Source organism: Neodiprion fabricii, chromosome 7 (assembly GCF_021155785.1).
Source record: "Neodiprion fabricii isolate iyNeoFabr1 chromosome 7, iyNeoFabr1.1, whole genome shotgun sequence".
NCBI classification, from domain to species: Eukaryota; Metazoa; Arthropoda; class Insecta; order Hymenoptera; family Diprionidae; genus Neodiprion; species Neodiprion fabricii.
Window position 1 is genome coordinate 4,890,370 of NC_060245.1, and position 27,366 is coordinate 4,917,735.

Consider the following 27,366-nt stretch of genomic DNA (forward strand, 5'->3'; position numbering starts at 1 on the left):
TGCTGAAATTTCTCCGATTTGCTTAGTTCTGAGAGAAAATGGCGGGAAAATTAGCGATCACATGCCCTCTCAATCAAGCAGGCATGCCTTCAGTCACACAGCGTCAATATCATATGCAGTCAATCAATGTGTCCCTGTTTTGGAAGAGCTCCTCGGTTTTTCTGCGCTCCTGATACCAGGAGTCATTTTTGCTGAAATTTCTCCGATTTGCTTAGTTCTGAGAGAAATTGGCGGGAAAATTAGCGATCACATGCCCTCTCAATCAAGCAGGCATGCCTTCAGTCACACAGCGTCAATATCATATGCAGTCAATCAATGTGTCCCTGTTTTGGAAGAGCTCCTCGCCTCAGATGTTCCCCTGATACCAAGAGTAATTTTCGCTGCAATTTCTCCGATTTGCTTAGTCTTAGTGGAAGCGCCTAATTATAGGCAACCAAATTCACATGCACACGACACGGCCATCAGTCGTAAGGCGCTCCTTCGATCAAGCTCCTCGCCTCAGATGTTCTCCTGATACCAGAAGTAATTTTTCGCTGCAATTTCTCCGATTTGCCCAGCCAAGAGGGAGCGCCTAATCATAGGCAACCAAATTCACATGCACGCGACACGGCCATCAGTCGTAAGGCGCTCCTTCGATCAAGCTCCTCGCCTCAGATGTTCTCCTAATACCAGGAGTAATTTTATGCTGCAATTTCTCCGATTTGCTTAGTCTAACTGGAAGCGCCTAGTTATAGGCAACCAAACTTATACATATGTGACACGGGCTTTCAGGCATAAGGCGTACCTTTGATAGAGCTCCTCGGCTCAGATGTTCTCCTGATACCAGGAGTAATTTTTCGCTACAATTTCTCCGATTTGCTCAGTCTCGGTGTAATCGCCTAATCATAGGCAACCAAACTTATACATATGTGACACGGGCTTTCAGGCATAAGGCGTACCTTTGATCGAGCTCCTCGTCTCAGATGTTCTCCTGATACCAGGAGTAATTTTTCGCTGAAATTTCTCCGATCCGCTTAGTTCCAAGATAAAGTGGCACAAAAGCTAACGATAGATGAATAAATAGACATTTATATTCACTGATGCTTTTATTTATTGTGAAGAATGAAGTTTGTCGAAAAATGAAAAATGAAAAATTTATTTATTGTTACAATCACTATCGAGATAAACATACAGTTTTCCTATGTTGTGCAGACAAATGGACAATTAAAATATTGCAAAAAATTTTCGCATTACTGTAATCGCATTCTAGATCGAACTTGAGTGTTGTGTTAAATGTGTAAAATAAAATCTACCAATAAATTCACTTGCTCGGCTTAATATACTGTCATACGTACAGAAGCTCGCAATCATCATTATAATAATTATCGAAACACATTTAAAATTATTTCTATTGTTCTTGCGCCTGATCAGCGTGGCAGATTCAGCTTCGTGCTGACCATCAGAAATACGGCTTTCACCCAAAAATGTCAATCCTCACTGCGAACGAACTTCTCCAGTAAATTCTATTCTCTGCAAGCCTTGGTTGTCAAACGCTTTTCACGCTACCATGAGTAATGCCGTCGTATCTGATGTGACAGAGTTCCGGAAACCCCTGGAATGCTTCCCGATGACTTGAGCCAAGCGGACAGCCTTGATCAGTGCTGTAACACAAAATTAAATTTATTCAGTTTCATTACCATATAAGTGAAACCTGTTGTATCATTTTGTCCATCATATTCACAGATTGAATGTATCCTCAATTTCCGTGCTCACTTGCCAATTATACCCCTAGTGCCACATATACTCTATCTGAATTAAAACTAGCCAGAAGTTACTATTAGAGTAACTATCGATGTCAAGTTAATAAACGTGAAACTGTGAGAATATTTCAGAGTTGGATAAGTTTGTTTGTGATTGATAACAATTATCCACAGGCAATGCTGAAAATCAGACTGTTTATTGCGTGCCTTGACACTGCACGCGTCTAATGGTAGATACAAGTTCACTACTAAACTAAGCCAAGGTCGCAAACAATATGTTTGTTAAATACACACAACGTCCAACAACCATACGGCCAATGTGGGATATTATACGCCTATAATAATTCTCTAAATTCACGGACGAAGACATACATGGTTTTGTGACCATATCATCGCTGACGAAAGCCTCGAGTTCGAAAATGTGGTTAGCAAAATTCCCCCTAATGTAATGTGTGTACAAGTGTGTTTGTATCAAAAATTAAACCGTCCTCCGGTTATATTGTAAGGTATTCGAGTATTATTTATAACTGAGAAAAAACCTTACCACTAATTTTCTTTTCCTCCAGGAATCTACCCAGAGCCATTGGAATTTCCTGTACTCTAGTCACAATCGTCTACGTTTTCGCCAATGTTGCTTTCTACACAACTCTTAGTCCCGACGAAGTTCTTGGCAGCGGAGCTGTAGCAGTTGTAAGTAAAAACCAACGTCACCTCCATCTTTCATTTACAAACGGATGCCTGTAATATGGAAAATTGGTCAGTGTAACGATCTTTGGAAAGGGAATGGAACAATGCACCTGCCATTGATGTAAACTCACAATTCTGTATATCATCTAAACCATTCATGCTCTGTACAGACATTTGCCAATCGGCTCTTTGGCGTGATGGCATGGACCATACCAGTCTTCGTTGCTTTATCCACCTTCGGAGCTGTCAATGGTATTCTGCTAACATCGTCGAGGTTGTTCTACGCCGGTGCCTGCGAAGGACAGATGCCAGAAGTTCTGACAATGATACAAATATCCAGGTTGACTCCTACCCCAGCTGTTTTGTGCATGGTGAGATACACAACTCGCGGTTAATAATACCAACTCCGCATTGGACAGGCTGAATAGTTGAAAAATTTTACTCATTTCAGGCTCTATTGTCGATGGTCTATCTCTCCTCGTCCAATATCTTCAAACTTATAAGTTACGTGGGATTCGCCACCTGGGTAAGCAACGTGATAACGATTAGTTGGAACTGTTTTTCATTGTCTCGATGTATTTTGACAAGCAGTTCTGACCGAAATACTTCAATGCCTTTATAAACTAACCTTACTGTAATAGCTTAGAATGTCATTGGGATCACTTGCACATATCCATATCTTTCAATCTTAAATTCATTATTCTTCGACTCTTTAAAAAAAAGGATTTAGAAATCCTGAATCACTCCAAAAGTGATCAAACAATTGTGACACCTCAGTCAAGTGCTTGTGCATGGTGTCCAGTGGTCCTGGAAATGTCTTTGTATGTCGCTCGTCTTTCAAAAGTCCGGGAAACTATCCCTGAATCTTTCTTGTGTCCTGGAAATATTATATTTTTAAATGTAGTTGAATTTGATACGGATTTTTAACTGGACACCGTGTTGTGAAATTTATATCGTTTGAAACTAACCATCGAGAACAACCTTTATTTGTAATTGGTGAAGAAATGAATGAACATTGAATGCATCCTACTGGCGACGAATCAACCATGTTTTCAATCCTCAGATGAGTATAGGTGCGTCGGTGCTTTGCGTGCCTTGGCTTAGGTGGGCGCAGCCTAATCTTCCGAGGCCAATAAAAGTGAATCTCATTTTCCCCGTTGTGTACATAATCGCCACGCTCTTCATCACCCTCGTTCCCATGTATGCTGAGCCAATGGAGACAGGTGAGAAGCATTTCTGATTGAGCATAATTTCTAAATATTTTTCACGTTTACTTACAACTAATGAGTATAACTTTGAATTCCGATAACTCGCCAACCATATTCTTAGCTATCGATATTTTTCCATGACGGAGTTCAATCGGTCAATATTGTAACTCAGAGTTCAAAGTCTTGATTCCATTGCACAACCTTGAAAGATTAAGAATTATTAATAAATACGTAATCACAAATGATAGTCACATGTAGACTTGAATTAAAGTGACTCAAATTTTTTATTCGTCTTTCGACTTTCTTCTTATTCCGTTTGTCGTAATAATGGACTTGATAAGCTGCACTAATTGACTCGGCATCATTCATGTATGCGCCGTGTTTATGTAATTAATGTAATGATTATAGCCGGACATTTGAAATTCCAATTATAATGAGCCTTTGTACATGGAATATACCGATGAAACTTTGTAACCGTGTTTTCAGCGTACGGTTGTCTCATGATCTTGTCATCAGTACCTGTTTACTTTTTCTTTATCGCCTGGAAAAACAAACCCAAGTCATTCACCAAGACAGTAGGTGAGTACTGAAAGATAAACTTGAACAAACAAGCTAAAAGTAATGAAAATAGGTATATCAAGACTAGATAAATAGCCGCACACTCTTCTTGAAAATTTCTTCCGAGTGTCCCGAGGTATTCTCAAATATTGTGTCAAGTTTTTCGACTTTAATTGTCAAACATTGAAAATGCAGTGCTATACGGTACGATAAAAAGAAATAAAGAAAAACTCTCAGCACTGAAATTTCAGACAGTTGAAAATTCGATGAATTTGACTTTTATCAAATTCCGCATGGCAAACAAATGAAAAGAAAATTCTTCACTCAAAGATGGTAAAATAATGTTGCAGTAATTTTATAAAGGAAGAATCACATTTCTTACTATCAATTATAGAGGGAAAAATTTACACGCATCTCTCTCATTCGATACAATATTTAAGTTAAAACTAGTTTAAGGTTATAAAAAAATGGAAGATATCCGACAAGTATTGCCGACTCTACGCCACTTGAAATTCTATTTTGTCTGTAATACCATTCCTAGATTATATCGGCAATTCAGCGTCATTCCACGACGAAAAGAATGACGGCAGGAATAAATTATTTATAACTCCACTTTCGGGAAACGTCTAAGAACTGAAAATTTCGCTTGCTCGTAATTTTGTTTAACTGACACAACCGTATCACCGATACATCCCTTGGGACACTGACAGAATTTTTTATCGTAAGGGTTTTAGTCGTGCACAGAGAGCAATGACGATCATTTATCATTAAACATGAAAAAAAAAAAAAAACACTCGAGTTTTATCGTGTAACTATTTTTTTTTTGTTTTTTGTCATCTATCTTCCATATATCTTGTATAATTATATTATCGTACAATGTTACTGAACAGGTTTATTATTTCAACACTATCGTTGACTATTCGAGAAACACACGGCTATACATACACGAGAAAACACTTGTTATACATATTATTGTAGTTAAAATTTTCACTCATTTTATTTTTCTGCTAGTTAACACTTTTTTTCGTATAGGAGCCTTCACCCAAAGTATGCAGAAGCTGATGATGGTTGTCCGACCAAAGACAAATTAAGGTTCATAACACACGATACATAATTATTACTATTATTATTAATTATTTAATATACTTCTTCGAATATCATATCTATCATTTTATCGCCTCACGTGCATGCGTATGCAATTTACATAAAAAAAAATTGTCTTCGCTTCGAAGAGATATTGTATAGTAGTGCTCTAATCGAAAAAAAACTATTAATCGAAGCTGCCGTTTAATCGATTTATACCACAGCACTAATACACAGTCTCGGCAATGTTTTTCCACGCTTTTTGTAATAAGTAACCTTTACAAGCCTATATCATGATAAGTATTCACTAGTAAATATTTTGCCATTCGCTTATCGCACTGCCAAATTAACTGTAATTAAATTTTTCAACAATAACTGTAACTTTACAAGTAATAATAACTATGGAATTCATATTTATTCTTTCTCATAATAGGTAAATCTTTTCTTATTTTTTTTTTCTTTATTTGTTTGTTTATTTATTTATCGAATATTATTTTGCTTGCTTTATTATTATGACACACGCGCCAAAGCACACCCTCACAAATCGATTTCTATAATATACGCACTTTCTATTAAAAGGATGCTCGAATCGAGCATTTCATTTCTACGACGAGTTTGTGATGAATAAAAGAAAAAAGAAAAAAGAGAAAAAAAAAAAACTAGAACCAAATCGTTCCGTTCAGAATTCACCCGAGACTCTGGTACGAATTTCGTCGATTTTTAACGATTTTCTTAAAGAATATTTCGAACAGAACGATTTGAGGTGATCATCATGGTCACAGTTATTTCTGATACCGTAAACGCATTAAAAATGTCCCAACATCTTCTCTATGCATACTAACGAAGATAAATGAATTAAACGTTGTTTCAGTAAGCACAACGAGGTTCCTGCAGAAGATAATGCTGGTAGTTGGAAAATCGAAACCCGCTCAGGTTTAACGGCCTCAATTTAAATGAAATTAAACGAAAGTTCATTTATAGTATTTCTAGCATACCATGACGGCAACGATAACGCGTGAGGTGAGAAGAAAAAAAAACAAGAAAAGAAAGGAAAAAAAAAAATAATAAAAATAAAATAAATAAATAAATAAATAAATACGGCGCCCAAGTGCAACGAGCAGCCACATTGAAATTGGGTGCCTGACGAACCGCACGGTCAACCATATTGCAATAACGATCCGAACAGTGTAATTATTTATCCGTTCCAAGTGACGTATATGACTTATTTTTCATTGAAGAAAATGGATTTTTTTTCTTTATACATGTTTCTTCAATTTCTTTTTCTCTTATCCGCGTTCCACGATGCACCTTTCACGCATAATTACTTTTACTGTAACTATAATTAATTTATACACAAATATTGACGTAGTTTTTTTTTTTTTCTATTTAGGATTATTTTGTATTATATATTACGTCGTATTGTATGTGTGAAAAAGAAAAAAAAAGAAAAAAAAAGGGCTAATCTCGCTTTGCGTTACATTATTATTACATATTATCATATTGTAAGGTATTTCGGTTGACCCGGTAAATATGATATATAATATTATACAAACATTCGTACATACACACACACACATATATATATATATAATATATAATATATATATAACTATAAGGAAAACGCGTATACATATTATGCATAACCCTACGTGTTGAATGATATTGTTACTTATGTGAATTCTGTATAATTGATTGATGTAATGGGACTTTGATGATTCGTTAGGTGAAAAAAATGTTCATTCCATAGATGTATCAAATTCATCGACGCGGTATCTTTAGCATACAATTGCGGAATCACTTTGCACATGTTCGACTGTATATCCGTATAAAGGTTCTTCTTGTAATTGTCAAGATATTCGAGAGGGGAGAAGTTTTTTTTATATTTATTCATTCTTTATTTTCCGCAAAATGTTTCAAAATAATTGACTCGGAAATCGGACTTAATGCTATAACTCAACATTTGCCAAATATTTCAAATCCAAAATTGCTAGAGTTTAATTTGTAGTAAAACATGTTGATTTACGATTTCGTTGGAGGAAACGATATCTTTGAGAATTCGTTTTGAAAAACTTGTAACGCCTGATTCTTTTTTTTTTTTTTTATCTCTTTTAAATCGCTGAGTAAAAATGAATTGAAACGATTGATAAAAATATTTACTCGTGTAAGAAAGTGTTGAGAAATTTTTAAGACCCGATACAATACATTTTGCTAACGATTGGGAAAAGGCATCGTTAAAATATAACACTTGTATCCGCTTGCAACTTAGACTAGGTAAATTATTCGTATAAATTACGAGTCCTATTAGACCGAATGAATACTCGAACCAACCACTCGAAATATTATTTTAATGAAAATACTGTAAAAAACTGATCTGAACGACGTCTTAAATGGCATAGATAAAAGCGAATCAATAATAGGGCAGCGAATCGATTATTGCATAATATTGTTAATATTATTGTCCAAGGAACGTGAAAAAAGATCTAGAGCCCTTATTTCTTTTTTAATGTACATATATATTTGAAATATTTTTCGTTACGACGATATTGCAATATTTCGTCGATTTTGCTTAGTAGACTATTGATTAAAACAAATTAACGCAAGACTAATATTAAATAAGCTTTTTTTCGTCGTATCTCAGATCGAAGTTTATTATTGAATTCAACTCGATATGATAATCAGCCGGAAAAAAAAAAAAAAATGATACTATCGGTGACCTTTCATGATAATTTTTCCTTGCTTCTACACGTCTGCGGTTCTATGTTCCTAGTTAATTTCCTTTTCACGCATAATTTAATAACAACGATAAGTTAAATAAAGCCGGGTAAACTGTTCCGTTTTTTTTATTTATTTTTTTTTTTTTTTCTTTCTCACATTTGTCTCCCATCTTCAATCTCACGCATTCCTCTGAACTTTATTTTGTCATTGTATAAATATATTAACGAAAGTAGAAAGAGAGAGAGAAAAAAAAAAAAAAAAAAGAAAAGAAAAGAAAAATAGAGGTTATAATATACATATAATTAAAAACAGCTGACGCGATTTATTGTTCGCGCGTTACCATCGATTCAAAATGATCACAGCATGACGGAGTGATTGAAATATATTTATGCACGAACACGATTAAATTTAAATGTTCAATATTACACGAGGAATCGAAGTACAAGGGTGTATAAAATCGTTATCAACTCGTAGAAACGAGGGTAAAAGAAATTGCTAAGAAATTGAAACAAAAATGACGAAGAACGAGGAAAAAATATATAAAACTATTGTAACAATAATAATAATATATTTACACGCGGAATTTTAATTTTCGCAATTTCGATGCAGATATCACGCTATCGTGTTACAACTACACACATATCTTACGTAGATGAATCAATAAATCATGACCAAAAATTTGTACACAGGGTGACCTGCTAGTGTCGGATGTAGAAAAAAAAAAAAAAAAAAAAAAACGAGAGTTCGGCTGTCCTAGTAATATTATTACAAACATACGGAGTCCTTGTACTATTATTATTATTATTGTTGTTGTTGTTAATATTATTATTATTATTGATATCGACTAAAAAGTTCATTAGATGACAGACGAGGATTTTAATTTATCACCATATATTATTATAACTATCATTACTACTCTACGTATAGTTGAGCGTTTTTAAGAACATAGATTTTTCAAAATAATCGAGCAATCGACCTTCGATCAATACGGTTATAAAAATGATGTAAACGTATAGGGGTAAAAAAAAAAAAAAATTACATCGATTGCAACGATTCGCAACACAAATAATAACTAAATATGATTGCGTGTAAAGTACAAATTTGTTAACGGTAAGAATTGGTGAGTTTTTGAATTTGAAAAAATTCTTACTTACGTTTGAAGTATAATAATGTGTGTTTCCAGTGTATCAGGATATCGGTTTAACTTATTGAAATGAAGTTATAATGTTTCGGTAAATTGACGAACAACAATCGATGTAATTTTTTACCATTATATTATATGCCAACGAATTTTGTATAAAATCTGCAAATCGTTGGGGAAATATTATAACGATACCTATTTTTAATTAGATAATGATAATTATGTATACCCTTTGATTAACACAAATGTGACAATAAGACATTGACTGACTATAAATGAAGTAAAGAAAAAAAAAGAGAGAGAGAGAAAAAAAAAATAGATGCAGCATTTTATATGAGTACGATTAATTAATTTACTTTTCATTTGAGCAGATATTTTGATTACTGTGTACGTGTTCAAATGAACATTGTAAATAAGTGTCTAAATGCGGTATGTATCAAAATGAATATTGTATACTATTTCAGTGTTTATGCGGTACGAAACAGCTTAGGATCTGAACAATAAAACTTGTGACGGTATTTCAAGCAATTTTCTCGTCTTTTTTATTATCATGTCCATAATTAAAGGTGTTAAGGATTTTTTTTGATATTCAAACAACGTTCGTTGAGATTCGAGATATTCTGCAATCAATACCGAGTCAGAATAATTATTTAAGGCCTGATTGCAACTTCCATCGGTGAAATTGTAATATTCGATTGATATTCGAAACTCACTTTTAGAAGTGATAACGTATTTGAACAACGTGGCTCGAGAATTATTTGGAGTAGATCAGATTTGCTCGTTATTATAAAAATAGATAAGATGTTTGTTTGGTCTACGATTATTTTCTCACAATTTTATTACGTATCTATTATAGATATATACTCACATTTAAACTTTCATGGTGGTTTCTTCGCGACATGGAAATACGATAAGCCGAGAAGTAAGAATGATTATTAATCGAGTATAATCGATTATTTTTCATCGCAATCGGTTTTTGTTTTTTACGTGATTATATGATTAAAGCGTAAGTTATTATCATTGTCTTACTTATTAAGTACCTGTTTTATACACTGAGATAAATTTTTATTTCCGGTTGCCGCTCGGTCCTTAACTATTTTCGTTTTTTACCACGATCGAAAAATATAGTTCTAGGTAGAAAATGAAAATTAGTTTTCTAGCCGTTACCGGAAAGTCTAGTATCAGTTACTATTCTTTCTCGTTACGATCACTGTTGCTATATTTTCTTGTAACCGTTGCGAAAATTTAACGCTCGCGCAAGAATAAATTGACGTTAAAGCCTTGTTTAACTAAAAAAGTAGAGTAAACTTCGGAAACTGATTTCGCGTTGCAATAACCAAAAAAGGATCGACGATGGCGCAAAATGTTTACGCGTACCTAGTTTTTCGTAATCCCAACAATATTCAAACAGTTTTTATAACGACAACTGTTTTACTGAATTTTTCTAGTCACTACAACAAATGAAATTTTTCTCAGTGTACAACAAGTGAAATATGATGAATGTTTTCACCAGAAAATGAAAAATATTTTGAATAAAACTACAAATTATGAAAATACTTTTCCGCTATGAAAACTACACCTTGAGATTAAAAAAAAAAAAATTGGTTTCGTATGCACAGTTTAAAAAAAAAAAAAAAACAATACGAAATCATCTATTAATCTATTAATTTTAGCCGATTTAACCGAGTCGTGTGAGATTTTTTTGATCGACGCGTCGATTATTTTCAAGTTAGCGTCCATCGCTGCCGAGGAGTAAATGAAAGGATAATCAATTTGGCGCCGAGTTGTAGTTTTCAAACATGTTCATTCATTGGATAGGTACACTGACATGAGTAAAAGGGCGGTATTTACCGGAATAATTCGGTTCACCGTCACTCCGCATACAAATCATTGCACTTAATGCGTTATTTGTGTATATTAATAATATATATCCACCGACATTGTGATATGACCTAGAATTCTATATTACATATCTACGTGTAGTTAATACACACACGTGTACGCTTACATACCGATATTACACGTATTCACGTATATCAGGTTTTTGATAATCATTGCGAAATAGGTTCAACTGCTTTTGACACCGGTAATCGTTGAGAAAAAATAGTTAGCATCAATGTCCTTCATTTCCTCCGTACGTAACGTTTTAATTACTTCTGATCAGGTCGACGTCTTTAATTATGCGTTCGTTCGTATATTTGAGAGGCCGTGTGAAAGCTGGGAACAACAATTCAATCAACATGTACTCAAGTGCAAAGAAAGAATTTTCATTCATTCGCTTGAAAATTAATGAATATAATAAATGAAAAGAAGTTGGACATTTTTTATTTTTTTTGGTTTTGTTTTTTTTTAGCCCTGATATATCGTACATATGTGTAAATACGTAGGTATGTATAATTATTTACACGAAACTCGCTACGCACACGACGCAGTAACTATGTGAAAATTATTTGGTTTTATCGACGTAAGGAACAAAATGTTTTTCTTTTTTTTTTTTAGAATATGACAAACCACGAATAACGGCAAATTGTGATTAAAATTTTCTCTGCATTACGGTTAGATACAAATATATTGGGGGGAGGGGGGGGGGGGGGGGGGGGCTTCGCCCCTTGTATAATGTTGAATCCCTGGTTCCTAGATGGATGTATATACAGAAGGTGAAGGGTCAAGTCTTCATAGGTGTTACGGTATATACGTAGGGTAGAGGGTTGAACCTTCGTAGTCACAAGAGCATAAACTTGGGATAAAGAGTTGAATCTGCGTAGGTGTAAATGTGGCGACAGTGAAGGGAAGGACGGGTGGTGGAAGGAAGGGCTGGATTCCTGACGCGAGATGTATTTATAATGTAGAGAGATATACGTACGTGTACGTATAACGTTGCAATTCATCAGCTATCGCGTTGGTTACTCGAATCGCAAGTCCCAATTTGCTCGCACGTAAACGTGAAAGGATTGCCATCAACGGCGGAAGTAACATCGTCGATCCAATTTTTTTCTGGAGAAAATAAAAATCCTGAACGCGACAACGTTACTCGAGGAAATATCAGGCTTTGCCGAGTTTTGTACGATTCGACGGTTCGTTGTTCGCTGGTCGTCGAATCGTCTCAGGGACCCTGATTTTTGTCCGCACCCTTTGAAAATTTCACACAAGCCTCGAAGTTGAATCGAGTCAAGCATCCCCCGTTTCAAAATCAAGAAACACCGTAAAGACTCTACGAAGCGAATGCGATAAATATCGAATCCTCGAGCATTTTTACCCCGAAATTCAGCCTCGAATTCTTTGCGGCCATATATCGAGTGGCGTGGAGAGTAGGACAAAGGGTTGAATCTGCATAGGTGTAAATGTGGCGACAGTGAAGGGAAGGACGGGTGGTGGAAGGAAGGGCTGGATTCCTGGCGCGAGATATTTTTATAATATAGAGAGATATACGTATATGTATATAAAACATGTTTACACCTATGAGAGTCAACAATCGTGTGACAAGAAGAAATCGATGACAAAATAATAGTTACTAGAAATCCAAGGGTGCGGGAACGTAATAAATAAATGACAGATATAACGGATTGAGTATATAGACGGTAAGCAGAGAAAATTTATAAAAATTTGCCGTTCATTTCAACCATCCCGTAGTTTTATTATTCAACCCCTCTTCTCGTTCAATTTTCTATTCCACCCTCAAATTTCTTACTCAGACAATTTTCCATTACCAGCTAAAATTAAACACGATTTTCGTGCACGTTGGTGTTTTGAAAGCTTGTCTTTTAATGTTAGATACAATTAATTATAATCAGAAATAAATATCTACGTAATAAATTCAATATCGCGTGTCGTTTCACATGTGTTTTATTATTATTATTATTATTATTATTACTATTATTATTATTATTATTTTTAGTAATTTTAAAGACTCTTCAATCCATAATGTTACCTATTTCAAATCTCTACTCTCTTCGCTTATTATATGTATGTACAGTAAAATTGTTATTCATTCGTTTTTTTTTTTTTTTTTTCATCTTTTTCTTTGATTTACCAAAATTTTTCTTTCTTTTTTTTTCCACGTCGATTGTTCGTTATCTTTCGCGTACAATTATACAATGACCCGCACTAAATTCCCGCTGAATATTTCAACGAGCATGATTTTCCTAATTTTATAATAACATACAAACAAAAACGACACTGCGCCTAAAGTCTATTATACCAAAGATTCACACATAGACAGGCAAAACGGACAAAAAAAAAAAAAAAAAAACAGACAGGCGGACAGACAGACACGGAAGTGGAATGATATTTGGTTGACCCGTGAATAATTGATCAGATACATGTATATATACCCTTGCAAATGTGTGTGTATATATATAAACGTATAATCCGTTAATAACGTTCTGACAAAATTGTAAATATTTCAAAAATTAATAACCCGCGAAACAGAGAAAAAAGAAAAAAAAAAACGTTGTGACACGAAGTTTTGAATATTTTTATGGAGATTCCTGTGATATTATTTTTTTTATCCTTCGCAATCAATATTAAATTGTTAAATTTAAATTCATTCAAAAGTATAAATCATAGAATTTGAGCAAGAGACACACGTTCGGTTAATCGTAAATTGTTTTTATTTTATTATTGATTATTATGATTATTATTGTTTCCATATTTTTTTTTCTTTTTCTTTTCTTCTTTTTTTTTTTTTTTATAACTTTTATTTTTTACTCGTACTTCTCACGTCAAACACTAATTCATCATGCTCGTTATTTACAATTTTAACATTACCGACAGAACTCGGGTTTCACAATTTTCATACGTCCATTAGCAACAATTCTTTCTTCCTATATGGGGTTTATGTGGATTTCACAAAACACACACGTCTAATGTAAGATCCTAAGCGATTTTTTACGAGTCGCATAATACAAAGCATGCACGCACTCTCGTCCTTCTCGTATTAAAAAAATAAAGTAAATCCTTAATCAAAATGGGGAAAAACAATCAGCGCGTACGTATTACTTATTAATATTAACGATTGATAAAAATATACACACGTGTTTTTTTTTTTTGAAATAATTTCAACAGAAATAAAATTGAATGATATGAGAGAGAAAAAAAAAGTCGAAAGAAAGAAAATAATAATAAAAACAACAATAATAAAAAGAAATTGCACCGTACGCTTTTTCATTTTGCAACATTTCACGTTACTTTTCCCTAATTCTTCTTCTGTTTTGAGTAAACACGTCAGTTTTATAAAATAATCGTCCGTGTCTCGAGACAGATGTACACAGTTATTCGATTCGAGCTTAACAGTTAAATTAATCGAATAAAATTAAATTATTTTGCGTGTGTGAGTGGTAAGTGCGTGAGTGTATTTTTTTTTATATATATATATATGTATGTATATAATTTATATCACTAATTACACAGTTAAACCTTGTGCGCGGAGTATCTCAATAGTATAGGAGGCCGGTAGAAGAAACTACAGTAAACAGGGGGGAAAAAAAAATATCTATAACGTATATTATAATATTCAAGATCAAGAATGCATTCTAACCCTAATCACCTTGTGAGACATATCCTTCTTTTCATACAATTCGATTCATCACTGTCGTATAATACAATTCTTTAATGAGGTACTATAGGATACTTCGAAGTAGATCCCTTCTTGTACGCACGCCAATATTTTAAGGTACGTTAAATGAAATGTCGTTCAGTTTTCTCGTGTACGCGACACGCGTTGTCAAATGCTTTGAATGTTCCTTCGTGAGTTTCTTTATTTACGAAATATTCACAATTTTCCTAAATTTTTTGGCATTCGATGTAAATTTTTAGAATTTGTATTTTCGACTAATGCATATTGCATAATTATAATGATGATAATGATGATAATAATAACAATAACAACAATAATAATAATAGTAATAGTTTGGCATATTTCGGTCTATATTTCATATACCTGGCAGCTAAGCCGGGAGGAAAAACTAAATTTGCAGTAGAAAAAAAAAAAAAAAAAAAAATTGCCAGCAACGTATACTATCAGTAGGCAATAGTCAAACTGATGCTTTAATTAATCATAAATAATAATAAAAATATCTGTCATATTTATATCAAATCCTAGAGGATGCGCTAGTCATTAGTTTCGAATAAATAATAAATTTCTTTCGTCATTAATTTGTACATTGAAACAATTCAAAAAATTCTCGAAGATTAAACTGCACTTCAAGTTCACAAATCACTCGTTATTTTGATTGAATTTTAATGATTTTTTTACGACTCCGTTACCGATTGGAAGGGGAAAAAAAAAAAAAAAAAAATTAAACATTAAACATCTTATGCCTCTTGCTTTTTCCCCTGTATAGGTTTTTATTAATATAACTCAAGACTTTTATTGCAAAGTTCCCAGGCATAATAAAATGGACTATGAAATTGTTTTTCGTCTCTGATATCGAACAGTTCAAGTTTTAATTACAGTAGCAATTTTTGGGCAACCATATGCGAAATAAGATAATAGCTACAACAAGTCACCGTAAAAAAGCGGTAAACTTTAGATTGTACGATCTTTGAGGTCCGACTGTTCGGTGTGAAAGCCAAAATGGCATTTTGAATGGTGCTTTGGCTTTTTTTTTTACATAATAGAATGCGTTTGATGAATCCAATGTTGACATTGCTAATTTTCAATGATGAAGTAATAATCTTAAAGTGTGCATTAAACTACTTTCTGTAATAACACAACGGTAAAATAACTTGAGAAAGTCGCGTAATAGAAAAAGGTATGAGATTCAAAACTGTTTTGGTAGTACCGTTGGTATTAAATCTTAAAGGCTATTGCAATCTCTTGACCATTTAACTTAAGAGAGCTATGTCTTTATAATTATAATTCTCAGCGTACGCACAAGACTCGGTTTTGCCTCCGTCGAAAAAGCTGCTTTTGGGAACTGACCACGATTCGTAGTTTTTGTAATTCAACTTTCGAACGGATCAAAGTTTCGTCTGCAACGTCAAACCCAGATTAGATATTTAACTGTGAAAACTGTCCATCGAAGACGAAAGTTACAGAGATTGAAAAACTGATCGCTCTTTTTCAAGATTCTAACTTTCGCTGAAACTGCAGCTACGAGATTATCACCTTGTATTATTTTGAACGAATCACTCGGTGTTTATAATTCTCATTTACTACTGTTGGAGATGAAATTCAGCAATTATTGGTCAGTTCCAAAAGTCGTTGGACCGGCAGAAACGCATCGGCATGCGACTCTTCAGTATCCGCAAATGGCCTGAGAAATAACAATATTTACGTTTCAAAATTAACGCTATTCTAAACTTATTATCTAATTGTCTCTCGTGAGGAAAGCCTTAAATGACTAATTTGAGTTTTTCAGACCTTCAATTTTTATACGAACAAATATATCATATATAAGTGCGATTATTACAGCTGGATACTTGATCACATTAAATGGCATTCCGACGTCAGAATTTATCCATATTAACGAGGTGAATGTGCGAAAATACGTTCTGTTTTTAATTGATTGGCTTGATTCGTAGGGCCGTTAAATGCCGTGGTTCGGGCGATGATCATCATTCATTTGCATAGTAAGTTTTTATCTGGACTTCGAAAGAATCCGAGATCGCGGTTTTCGCAGTCTTCTTTCAACCGCGAGGTAACGGTTATTTGAAAAATGGGAAGTTAGAGAGAGGGAAGAGTTGTTGGTGCAAATATCTGAAAGACAGTGGCGCAACAATGAATATCGTTCGTGATATTCCAAGCACAGAAATAACGCTCTCAAATCTGGAATCCCAAAAAATAATGGGTGTGGCTAAAGCAATATGGCGCCGCAACTGGCTTATCAGCTGATGGTTTTAGGTCAATAGTGCGAATACAAACGGGCATTAAAAACCTCCGTGCAAATGATCACACTTTTCTTTTGTTACATTAAGTTGATAAAGGGAATAATACCGGTTAAAAAATAACTTTCACAATCAAATACAGACCTATTAGAAGTAATAAGCTTCCTGCTACCAGATGGCGTCTTTTGATGGTTAAAAAAAAAAAAATGGAGAGAAATACATCGTACAATAGAAAAATATTATTCGTCACGTAATTTCTTTTCTTTTTTTTTGACAAGATAATTTGAGAGCTGCTCTATCGGTCTTTGTCATCACTCATTCGTTCCTCTTGCGATTATTCATTTGTTTTACCGTTAATTAGAGTAAATTAATGTCAGTGAACTCTACAAGCCCGGCTCAATCCGGCCTGAGGATGTTTTGTACCAAAGACAACGGTAGTTGTTTGTTTTTTTTCTGTTCCATTGGCGCCTGGCATCGTTCCTTGTTGTTCGAAGTGTCCTTTTGGCAACGTCGCGTATGGTCTTGATATCGGTGTCCGTCGAGACGTGGAACCGTCTTCGTAGTTGGTATGATGTATGGATTACCCAGCGTGCACTTTACCAATAGTGCTGTTATTTCGACTTGCAACAGGGCGCCGCGCCGCGCCGCGCTGGGTCCGAGACTTACTATTTCCCCGCCTAATATAGTTAGAGGCAGCAACGCGGGTGCCGGCGAGCCGACGGTGTCGATGTTTCCAATAATCCCGAATTCATCCGGGATCAGCTGGCCGGCATCTCCGAGATCTGGTTCTGAGATAGCTCGAGAAGATAACACTCGGAGACGGGTATTTCACGGGTCCTGGCGCTTTGCTTCTTCTGAAATATACAAGCAACACCCTTAGTCTCGACAATCGAGGGGATATTTGTCCAGAATACACAGCTATAAAGTGCCAATCAAGAGTCGGTAATCAAGAGATCTACCGAATGATATTAGAGAGCGAGAAATGTAGACAGTTTTTGCGACATGCAAACACCTATTCTCATAATCTTTGTTACATCCGCTCTGAGGTTTTGTACAACGGAAAAACATTCAAGATAACAACATAATTATCTAGCATGGTCACACGGTCGTCGTTGGGACAAAATGGCGTCGGAAGTAATTAGTCAGCTGATTCTTTTAGTTGAATTTCACGCGTATCAAGGCACAGAAAATACCGTGCAAGCTAACGGACGTTTATTTTGTTGCATTGAATGTGTGTGGCATAAAATGTACGATAAAAAACTGCTTTTATAATTAAATACGACCCAATTATTGTGACATATTTCACTGCCACCAGATGGCGTCTTCTGAATTCCAGAACCCGAACTCATACAATCTGCATAGATATATATTCGCTATTGAAAATCGGTATGCGAGAGGAAAAGTGGCAAAAGTGGACAAGGCGAGTAATACGATTATAAATTTGCAATGCGTCATCTGGTGGAAAAAAATTGAACTAATGCAACCAGGTTGCCCGGTGACCGTTGACAGTGTTTTTTCGTACGTGGATGGTAGAACGGATAAACTATTGATTATGTTTAATACACATGAGTAATGTGAAACCTCAAAAATTACCATCCGTTTCCATTAAAACAAAAAAACTTAGGTTACGTGGTGATAAAATGGCGCCAACATGAGGACATTTTCCAGTAAAAACATTTCCTTTCTGTAACGTGAGGAGACTGGCGGGACTCGAGTGATTCGGTTCCCTACCTTTCTTCGAAACGGAAAGCATCCTCTGTTCTCGTTGCTAGGTGGCGAATGATTGATCAGGAGATCCGGAGTCGGGGTGTTGTCTGGTCCCAGAACGTTCAACTCCTTGAAGCATTCGGTCTCAATCATCTGCGAAAAGAAAGGATACGGAAATTGGTATTGACGTGAAGACTGCAGCATCGCCACACCGAGTGGAACAATCGGTCGATTTATACGTTCGTACAATAGGGATGTATCGCAGTTAAGTGAAAAGTAAAGAATCAATGCTACGTCACGTCACAAACACCGGAGCTAGAGCTTTATACAGCTTCTACTTATTGTAACGCGCAACTTCTGTCTCTTATTGTACGTACAATAAGCAAACCCGATGCGAAGAGACATCTGGTTCTGAATTGCGGTACGGATTGAAACTCTACAAAAGGACCTCAGGCGACAATGGAGTCACATAGAGAATAAAAAAAAAAAAAATCCATTCATTACCATGCGTATAATTTCGTTCGCGGTAACACGAATCGTTTTAAGAAATCTTTTTAAAAACTACGCGCTCACGTTTCCCGTGTTAAGATTGCGATAAAATTCAGTTTCCGTTGACGTCAATACGCTTATTTTTCTCGCTGCCTGTGGTTTTGAGATTATGATTAGATGGGAGGTCAATTCTCCCGGTTATACGCGCTGCAATAATTTTTTTTTTTTTTTCACTCCATATAAACATTTGCTTGACTCCATACTTCAACTTTCAAATTTCTTGATTACTACGTGTTCACAACTGGTTTTAGTTTCGTGGTTTTTTATTCTTTTTTTTATTTTTTATATATATATATATATACGCATAGTCATAATGACTTCTTACGCGAGATGACGTCCGTAGTAAATCGCCTACAGGCATCGATGAAGTACTTGTAACCACTTGAGTTTCGCAGATGTTTCACGGTATTGCAAATATAAGATTACTATAAATCTCGATCTTCGAAGATTTTTAAACCCCGCACAGTGTTCGAGGAATTTGTTTTGCGAATGGGTATTTTAACTCTCGATAAAACTCAGTTTGGATCGTACGAAAATAATATCTCACTCTGCTTTCGTGGCTCGGAAGAACAACACAGTCAATGAGAAATACAAGGTACTCAAGAAGTGTGCAAAGTTACCCAAAGAATATTGATTGAGAGATTTCTTATCACTGTTACTGACAGTTCGAATTTTAAACAATTTTTATATTACTATTTTTACTCCGACATCACATGCATTAATCAAGAAATTTTTATTACTTTCGAGACTCTGAAATGTGGACTGTACAACAACAAAGAAAAAAAAGAAAAAAATTGAAGACAATGCATATTATTTTACGTTCTCGTAGAAGGGATGCTTTGAAAAGTTGACGTAACGATTTTTGATAAAACACTCGGATTATACAAATAGCGAACACTTGAGTTATTCTTTTGACGTCGACTCGTGAAAAATTTAGGGTCTGCAAAATGATGCCTGTCGAATACACGTGCAATGTACTGTAACGCACAACTCTTTGAAGTCGGTTGAAATTCATGAGGTCTCGATGGAATCCACAAAAACCCGTCGAGTTGCACGAAATCTACGGAAAAACTCTGCGTAACGTTATAAAAAGTTTGTAAAACCCATGAATTTCGGATGAAAAATTTTTCTCAGAGAAGAAATACATTTCTTGAAAAGAGTTTCCTAAAAATGTTTGATGAAGTTTTCTGCGTGATGCGAAACCGTGAATAATGCGGAACGATATATAACGACATCTTTATTAGTTCGGCTATTTTATTTCTTACGACCGTAACTAAATGTATTTCTTACCTCATTCTGCCACGGAATCGAGACACTCCCGGTGTTGAATTTGCTGTAAAAAGTGTCGTCGGTTGCGTCTAAATTGACACCCTTGACAGTGGAGAATTGCTCGATGTCCAGAACGTCCTTAGCGTAAACGGCATGCGGCTGCAAGGTGTCATTACCGATTGGGTAAATTTTTAAATACGTCGAGAGGAGTCGTTGTTCAACACTGATTTCTATACTAAACGAGAAACGTGATTTGTGGATTTTCTCTACACTCCGACGTGTTTCAGTACATCAAATAAGATTCAGCGCATATTTTCATACGTACCAATTTGACTGTTTTTGTGAGTAAAAACCAACTATAAAATTTCCTTCTCGGAGGACAAAAAAACTGCAGACATTATCGTTTGTTGATGCTGAATTCGTAGAAAAAAGATGCTGGTTCGTAGAAAAAAGTTGCATCATTATCGAAAAATCTTCGATTTTTGGTGCCAAACTTTATAGGTGATTTTACCCTTCGCGCGTCGTATTTGTCACGTAAAAAAATATAAGCACACTGTATTTTTCGATGCTGTAAAACATATCGCAGAACGAGGGGTTGATTGCGCATCGATTTGATGCACACCTTGTTTCAAGATTACAAAAACTTCAAAAGATTTTAGAGATATGAATAAATAAATAAAATTTCAGAGATTTTAAAAATTTCAAACATTTAAACAGACTTCAAGCAAAGTTCAAAGAACTGCAAGAGATCTCAGCGATTTCAAAATATTTCTGAAGATATTGTCAAGAGATTTCAGAGATTTCGAAATATTTCTGAAGATATTATCAAGAGATTTCATAAGATTTCAGAAGATTTCGAAGATTACAGAAGATTTCAAGGGATTTAGAAAGGTTTCCGGAAAAGCGTGCGTCAAATTTCACGAGTGATAAACACCTCGTCACAGAATGAAAAAATCGTTGAAGTACACACCTCTGGCACTTTCGTTGACAGTTATTTAAGACATTTCTAAAATTCCCGTGACTTTCCAGGGATTTCCACGAAAGTGGTTATACCAGGATGGACTCGATTGCAAGCAAACTAGGTTGAGAAAAGAAAAGGACCCTTATCCCGTTTCGTAAAAGGATGTACTCACGTCAGGCACGAAAGGCGGTTCCCACATCCCAGCTTCAACCCTCTTCCAATTCAGACACTGGAAGAAGCTGTGAAGTTTGACCTCCTTGGATCCATGCCTTCCGCATTTCGAGCCGAGCCTTGACTTGGGATTCTTTTTAAGCAACTGCTGACAGAGGCTTTTCGCCTCCTCCGTAAACTTGTGCGAGTACTTCTCCTGGTCCTCCTTGACCCTGCGGTCGACCTCCTCGCGTTTCACCTTCTCCTTCCGGGCCCTGAACGGTGCCTGGCCTTCGATCATCTCGTACAAAAGGCACCCGAAGCTGAACCAGTCCGGCGAATAGGTGTACTTCTCGTTGTCGATGACCTCGGGAGCCATGTAGCCGACGGTTCCAACTCTACCCTTGACCATGTCACCCTCCATGATCTCGACCGCTAGTCCAAGGTCGGAAATCCTTACGTGCCCGTGATCGTCGAGGAGTATATTCTCGGGCTTGCAGTCGCGGTAAACGATCCCTTGAAGGTGAAGGTGGTCGAGACCGCAGACGACTTCCGCGGCGTAGAACCTGGCCCGGTTCACATCGAAGCCCGGATCGCCGCCCATGTTGTATATGTGAAACTTCAAGTCACCGCCGTTCATGATGGTCAGGACGAGGCAGAGGGCGTCCTTGGTCGCGTAGGCGTAGGCCAGAGACACGACGAACTTGGAGTTTATCTTCTGGAGTATGTTCTTCTCGACAAGTACCATCGCCTCGCCCTTCCGTTTCTTGATACGCTTCTTCTCGAGTTTCTTGCAGGCGTACATCTTCCCCGTGGCTCTAACCTGGCAGGCGCAGACCTCGCCGAAACCACCCTTACCCAGTACTCGGTACATGCGGAAGGTCTTGTAGGTGACCGGCTGGCTCTCGAGCCACTTCCATTGAAGGTACCGGTAGAAGTAGAAGCTAGTCAGGAACGCGGAGAACGGTTCCCCGGCAAGGAAGTCCTTCACCTTCTGGGATATCTCGTCGAAGAGCTCCCTGTTCCCAAGACTCAGACGCTCCTCGCATTGGGTTATAAGCGCGTCGTTCAGCACGTCCACGACGTCCGAAGCCTCGTGCTTCAGGTAGTGCTCGAACAGCTCTTTTCCGACCTCCGATCGATTCTCGTCCATCTCTATCTCGTACTTCTCGATCTCGTCCAAGAACAGATTGTAACGGTGGTAGGATGGCTTCTTGTTCTGGCAGAACTGACGAAACAGCAGCCTCCCAATCGGCTGCTGATCGACCACGTAGCTGTACTTGATATCTGGAATTCAAAACGGTTTGTCTGATTACACAGGTCGGAGAGAAAAAAATTACAATTTTTTTTCACCTGCATGCACTGAGAAAGATTTCATTTGTAACAGTATAGTAACTAGAAAAATTGAGCAAAACAGGTATCGTTAAAAAAAACTGTTTGAATACTGTTGGAATTACGAAAAACGTGGTGAGCTTAAACATTTTGCGCTATCGTCGATCCTTTTTTGGTTATTGCAACGCAAAATCAGTTTGTGAGGTTTACTCTACTTTTTTAGTTAAACAAGGCTTTAACGTCAATTTATTCTTGCACGAGCGTTAAATTTTCGCAACGGTTGCAAGAAAATATAACAGCTAGAAAACTAATTTTCATTTTCTACCAAGAACTATATGTTGTCGATTGTGGTAAAAAATGAAAATAGTTAAGGACTGACCGGTAACCGGAAATAAATATTTCTCTCAGTATGGGACGTTTTTGCTGAATGTCATGTTTTCGAGTGCACCGAATCCAAAAATGACTTCCATTTCCCTCCATTACGTACATTGTTCTTGCAAAACGCAAGGTTTAACCATAAAAAGAAAGCACAACAATAATGAAAAAAATCACCGTTTTATCACAACGAACTAAACAATATTTCTTACGAAATTAAACAAGCAAATTTCTTTGTGAAATTTATTTAACATTCCGTGTTTATTCTTTGTGCCATATGAAACCTCTTCTTCCTCTCTTTGATACCTCCCTGAACAAGCTTCCGCTTTTAATTTTCTGTTTCCCTGTTTGTATTTACTCTCGAGTTTCACTCTAATACACAGTAAACGAAAGTACAGAAATCACTTTTGCGTAAGATTTTCAGAATCAAGAATAGGATACCAACCAGATTTCGAGTTAAATGGGAGATTGACTCTAAATGAAAAGTCATTCGGTGTAATTTTTTGATTTTTAATTTACGTACGGTTGATAAGATATATATGTATATCTCTCTCGCTCTCACTCTCTCGCTTGTTTTCTCGTCGTTTCACACTTGTGAAAAACCTGGATTTACCAGATGGGTGTGACCAGAGCCAAGAGCCTAACCTCCTCTATGCAAATATGTACTTCAACGTCCGTCGTGTCACATACATTCCGTCGTTGTGGACTTGATCATTTTTTATTCGCAGATATCCCTTGATGTGATATAGTAAATAGAAGATCCGGGATGATGCGAAGAACAGGAGTCAGTCATACTTGAGCCTAATATACGTACGCCTGAATAAACATCACGAGTAGTCGGTAACGCCGATAAATTGTACGCACACGAAGATTACTCGATACTTCAAATAAATTCTAAAGCGATTTTCATGTACCGTATATATATTAATTATTCATCATTTGTTCATTATCACAAGTCAATGTTTATATTTGACTAAATTCTTTGACACGTTATTTAAAGTGCACAGGGATCAATTTTTTTTTCCAAATACCTGCGACTGCTTGTACGTTAAATGATCTTAATTCGCGGAATGATTTATAACCTAGCTGTTACTCGATCTATAAGAGAGAAAAATGAAATAAAATAAAATGAGAAATCGATATTTGCTTTCACCAATTCGACGGTTTGTGATATCGCCGAAGGGTAAAAATACTGCTCGTTTCGTGTGATCGATAGTGATGATCTACCGGTGGGTATCGATCGTCGGAGTCTGGCCTCGATTCACTTCCTACACTCGAGTCATTCCTTCCGTGGGAATTGAACGAGTATCCATCCATGAGGAACGCGAATTGATATCGAATTGCAAGAAACTAAAAGAAAAGACTGGTAAAAATAACGTGTAAATAATCCCAGTTGCGATATTGAAAGCTGAGCTTTATTCCAGGGACGACGATGAATCAGGATTTGGATAAGCACCCGATCGCGGTTTAAAAAACCATAGCTTCGAAGCACTCGAGAATGCTTAAAAGCTGATCCATGACGGATGGAAAAATAACGGCAATTTTAGAGCCAGGATATCGATTGCTGATTTCTCTGATCATCGCGACCTTGTTGCAAGAAAGATATATTACCTTGTAACTCGTACCAAAAACGAGGCAAACCGTGAAGCGGAACAAGCTATGAAATACCAGAAATATTGAAACCGTGGAATGGAATCCATCTATGCTACAATACGTTGCGTTCAGAGAAAAGTGTTTGCTTTTTTTTTTTTCTTTTTGAAAAAGAAGTCAATTTGTAGTCGTACGTCGTGAATGGCAGAATCGATGAAATAATACTTTTTTCGTGGTATTAAAAAAATATTGAATACCCTCTGGTGGATTCGACTGAATCGCTTCGTACGGTTCGCTAAATCTATTCGGTGGATAAAGATTCGTCAAATTTAGTAAATCACGAGAGCTATTAATCGATTACCGCGATCGAATAATACGTTACATCGCAGGTCTAAAAAATTTTTTGATGAAGTGGCAAAATACTTTCTGCGACGCGTTAAAAATCCTTTCTCGCGAGAGAAGTAAGATTAGCAGTTATTAGGAGGAGTTCCAGGCATCGGTCAAGTATAATCGGCAGAACCAAATCATTCGTGGTCCGATACAATTGAATCAGCCAGTCGATTCGCAATCGCATATTTCTTCGTCCTTGTTTGATGCGGCGCTTAATTCGTGCAGCGTAAATTACAATCAAACGATAATTTTTTCAGTTACAACAATAAAACAATCACTTTTCAATCTTTACAAAATGATTTCGCTGCGCGGATCTGATTTCGCAATCGCAACAAAATCTATGAGTTTGTGGTGCGAAACCTTTTCTTGGACGTTACTAAACCATTTTGTTTTCCGCGCACCGATAAGACGAAGAAAACTTTTTCGTTGTGTGAAAAAAATGTCAGTGGTTTCGATCGTTATTAGAGAACGATGATTTCGAAGTATAAAAAAATGTATCAGTTATCGATTTGACGAACGTTGTTACGTGGTTAAAAATTCCAAGCAATACGTGGCAAATCTACAAGAAAAATGATCGACCACGATAGCTGTAAGTATGCGGTAAAAAGCATAAAATTTGTGGTCTAAGTTAGTCCGTTATCGATAATTAATTCGAAGAGAATCAAAGCAACGACCTCGAGCCGTCTCAAGATGATTCTTCAACGCGCATCACATCCGCTTGCAGTCGATGGAATGCCTGCATTATACGAGAAATAAAGGCTGAAACGTTGAATCTATACGTTGTGTATTGATATGTACGCGAAGAGCTCGGAATGCATTGTTCACACAACTTTGAATTCACATGAATAAGTGGAAAAACCAGGTACCGGAATATGTGGTCGTTTCGAACAACACAGTACACGGCCTACGCAAATTGCAAAAATTTGTATAATCAGATACACACGCACGTTTGCATGATAATGCAAAGGAAAAAGAAAAGGAAAAAAGAAAAAATCCAATTGTTGGGCACAAATGCCGCGTTTTTTTTTTTTTTCTTTTTTTATCCCGAGGGTGAATATGATGAGTGTTTTCGCCCTTTATCTATCAACGGCGGCAATCTCGCGATATAAACGAGAAAAGAGAAACCCAGAAACAGAAATTGAAAAAATTCCTCCCCTCTGTGTTACTTTATTCGCACGCGCATTGATTTTAGGCTGTAGGAATTTCTTAGCGGGAAGAAAGCCGAGAAATAATATCGCGAATCTTGAAAAAAAAAAAATTTCCAAGATTGCGGGTAAGTTACAAACATTACAGCAGGATTACAAAACGTTACAAGCGATTACAAACGGCTACAGAAATTGCAATGAGAGATGTGCAAAAATTACAAAGAGGTACGGGGATTAACAGAAAGATTACAACGGGATTGGAAACGGTTACGCACATTGTACGGATTACAAATAATTACAAAAAGTGCAACGAGCGCAAAATATTGCGGCAATTACGGGATTACAAAGAAATTACAAAGATTTCAAGGATTGCAAAGGATTGCAGGAATATTACAAATGATTACAGATTTCACAGATTACAAAGAAATTACAAAGGTTTCAAGGATTGCAAAGGATTGCAGGAAAATTACAAATGATTACAGATTTCGCAGATTACAAAGAAATTACAAAGGTTTCAAGGATTGCAAAGGATTGCAGGAAAATTACAGACATTGCAAGGATTACCTGAGATTGCATAGAGATTGCAAGAAGATAACAGAAAATACAAAGGATTGTAGAGAATAAAAAAAATATTACAAAGAATACAAAGGTTTACAAGGAATGCAAAATATTGCAAAGAATACATGCGGTTACAGTAACGCGTGTAAACCAGATTACAACAGTGATTAATCCCTCGTGTGTAATAGATTTGTAATGTCAAGTGTATCTAACATCGTCTGATGTTGAATTCCCGAATTGACGATAAAAATAACTGCGCATGATAGTCGATACTGGCTAATTTCAATCAATTTCAATACCGCCGACATGTTGTCGTATCGAGGTTAATAACGTTATCGTAACGATTCGTGCTGAGAAAAAAAAGTTATTTCGGGATTTTGGA

The 27,366-nt window shown here is 36.2% G+C and overlaps 2 protein-coding genes and 1 long non-coding RNA gene across 10 annotated transcripts in view; 1 reads left to right on the plus strand and 2 right to left on the minus strand.

The window, feature by feature from the left end:
* LOC124186223 (Y+L amino acid transporter 2) overlaps window positions 1–9,438 on the plus strand; it is a 40,104-nt gene extending 30,666 nt beyond the window's left edge. Inside the window, exons 6-12 of one of the 2 annotated variants that reach the window (XM_046577735.1) lie at window positions 2,306–2,429; window positions 2,597–2,797; window positions 2,878–2,952; window positions 3,490–3,649; window positions 4,121–4,213; window positions 5,225–5,284; window positions 6,147–9,438. In XM_046577735.1, coding sequence (XP_046433691.1) covers window positions 2,306–2,429; window positions 2,597–2,797; window positions 2,878–2,952; window positions 3,490–3,649; window positions 4,121–4,213; window positions 5,225–5,283 — 712 coding nt within the window. In that variant the 3' untranslated portion in view covers window position 5,284; window positions 6,147–9,438. The remainder of the gene's footprint in view (window positions 1–2,305; window positions 2,430–2,596; window positions 2,798–2,877; window positions 2,953–3,489; window positions 3,650–4,120; window positions 4,214–5,224; window positions 5,285–6,146) is intronic. The other variant, XM_046577734.1, reaches the window with a different exon arrangement.
* LOC124186224 lies at window positions 1,140–6,148 on the minus strand. Its single transcript, XR_006871603.1, has 6 exons — window positions 3,705–6,148; window positions 3,395–3,631; window positions 3,055–3,303; window positions 2,558–2,948; window positions 2,284–2,477; window positions 1,140–1,640 (listed from the first exon to the last, which is right to left on the minus strand). It is a non-coding gene; the product is annotated as an uncharacterized LOC124186224 (long non-coding RNA).
* A 1,480-nt stretch (window positions 9,439–10,918) lies between the features above and the next one.
* Window positions 10,919–27,366, minus strand: part of LOC124187188 (G protein-coupled receptor kinase 2) — a 34,861-nt gene continuing 18,413 nt past the window's right edge. For 5 of the 7 annotated variants that reach the window (XM_046579537.1, XM_046579533.1, XM_046579538.1 and 2 more), the window contains 4 exons: window positions 21,617–22,881; window positions 20,505–20,642; window positions 18,690–18,818; window positions 10,919–17,812 (listed from right to left, as the gene is read on the minus strand). In XM_046579537.1, the coding sequence (XP_046435493.1) occupies window positions 17,717–17,812; window positions 18,690–18,818; window positions 20,505–20,642; window positions 21,617–22,881 (1,628 nt within the window). In that variant the 3' untranslated portion in view covers window positions 10,919–17,716. Of the gene's footprint in view, window positions 17,813–18,689; window positions 18,819–20,504; window positions 20,719–21,616; window positions 22,882–27,366 lie in introns of those variants that run through there. The other 2 variants (XM_046579540.1, XM_046579539.1) reach the window with 2 other exon arrangements.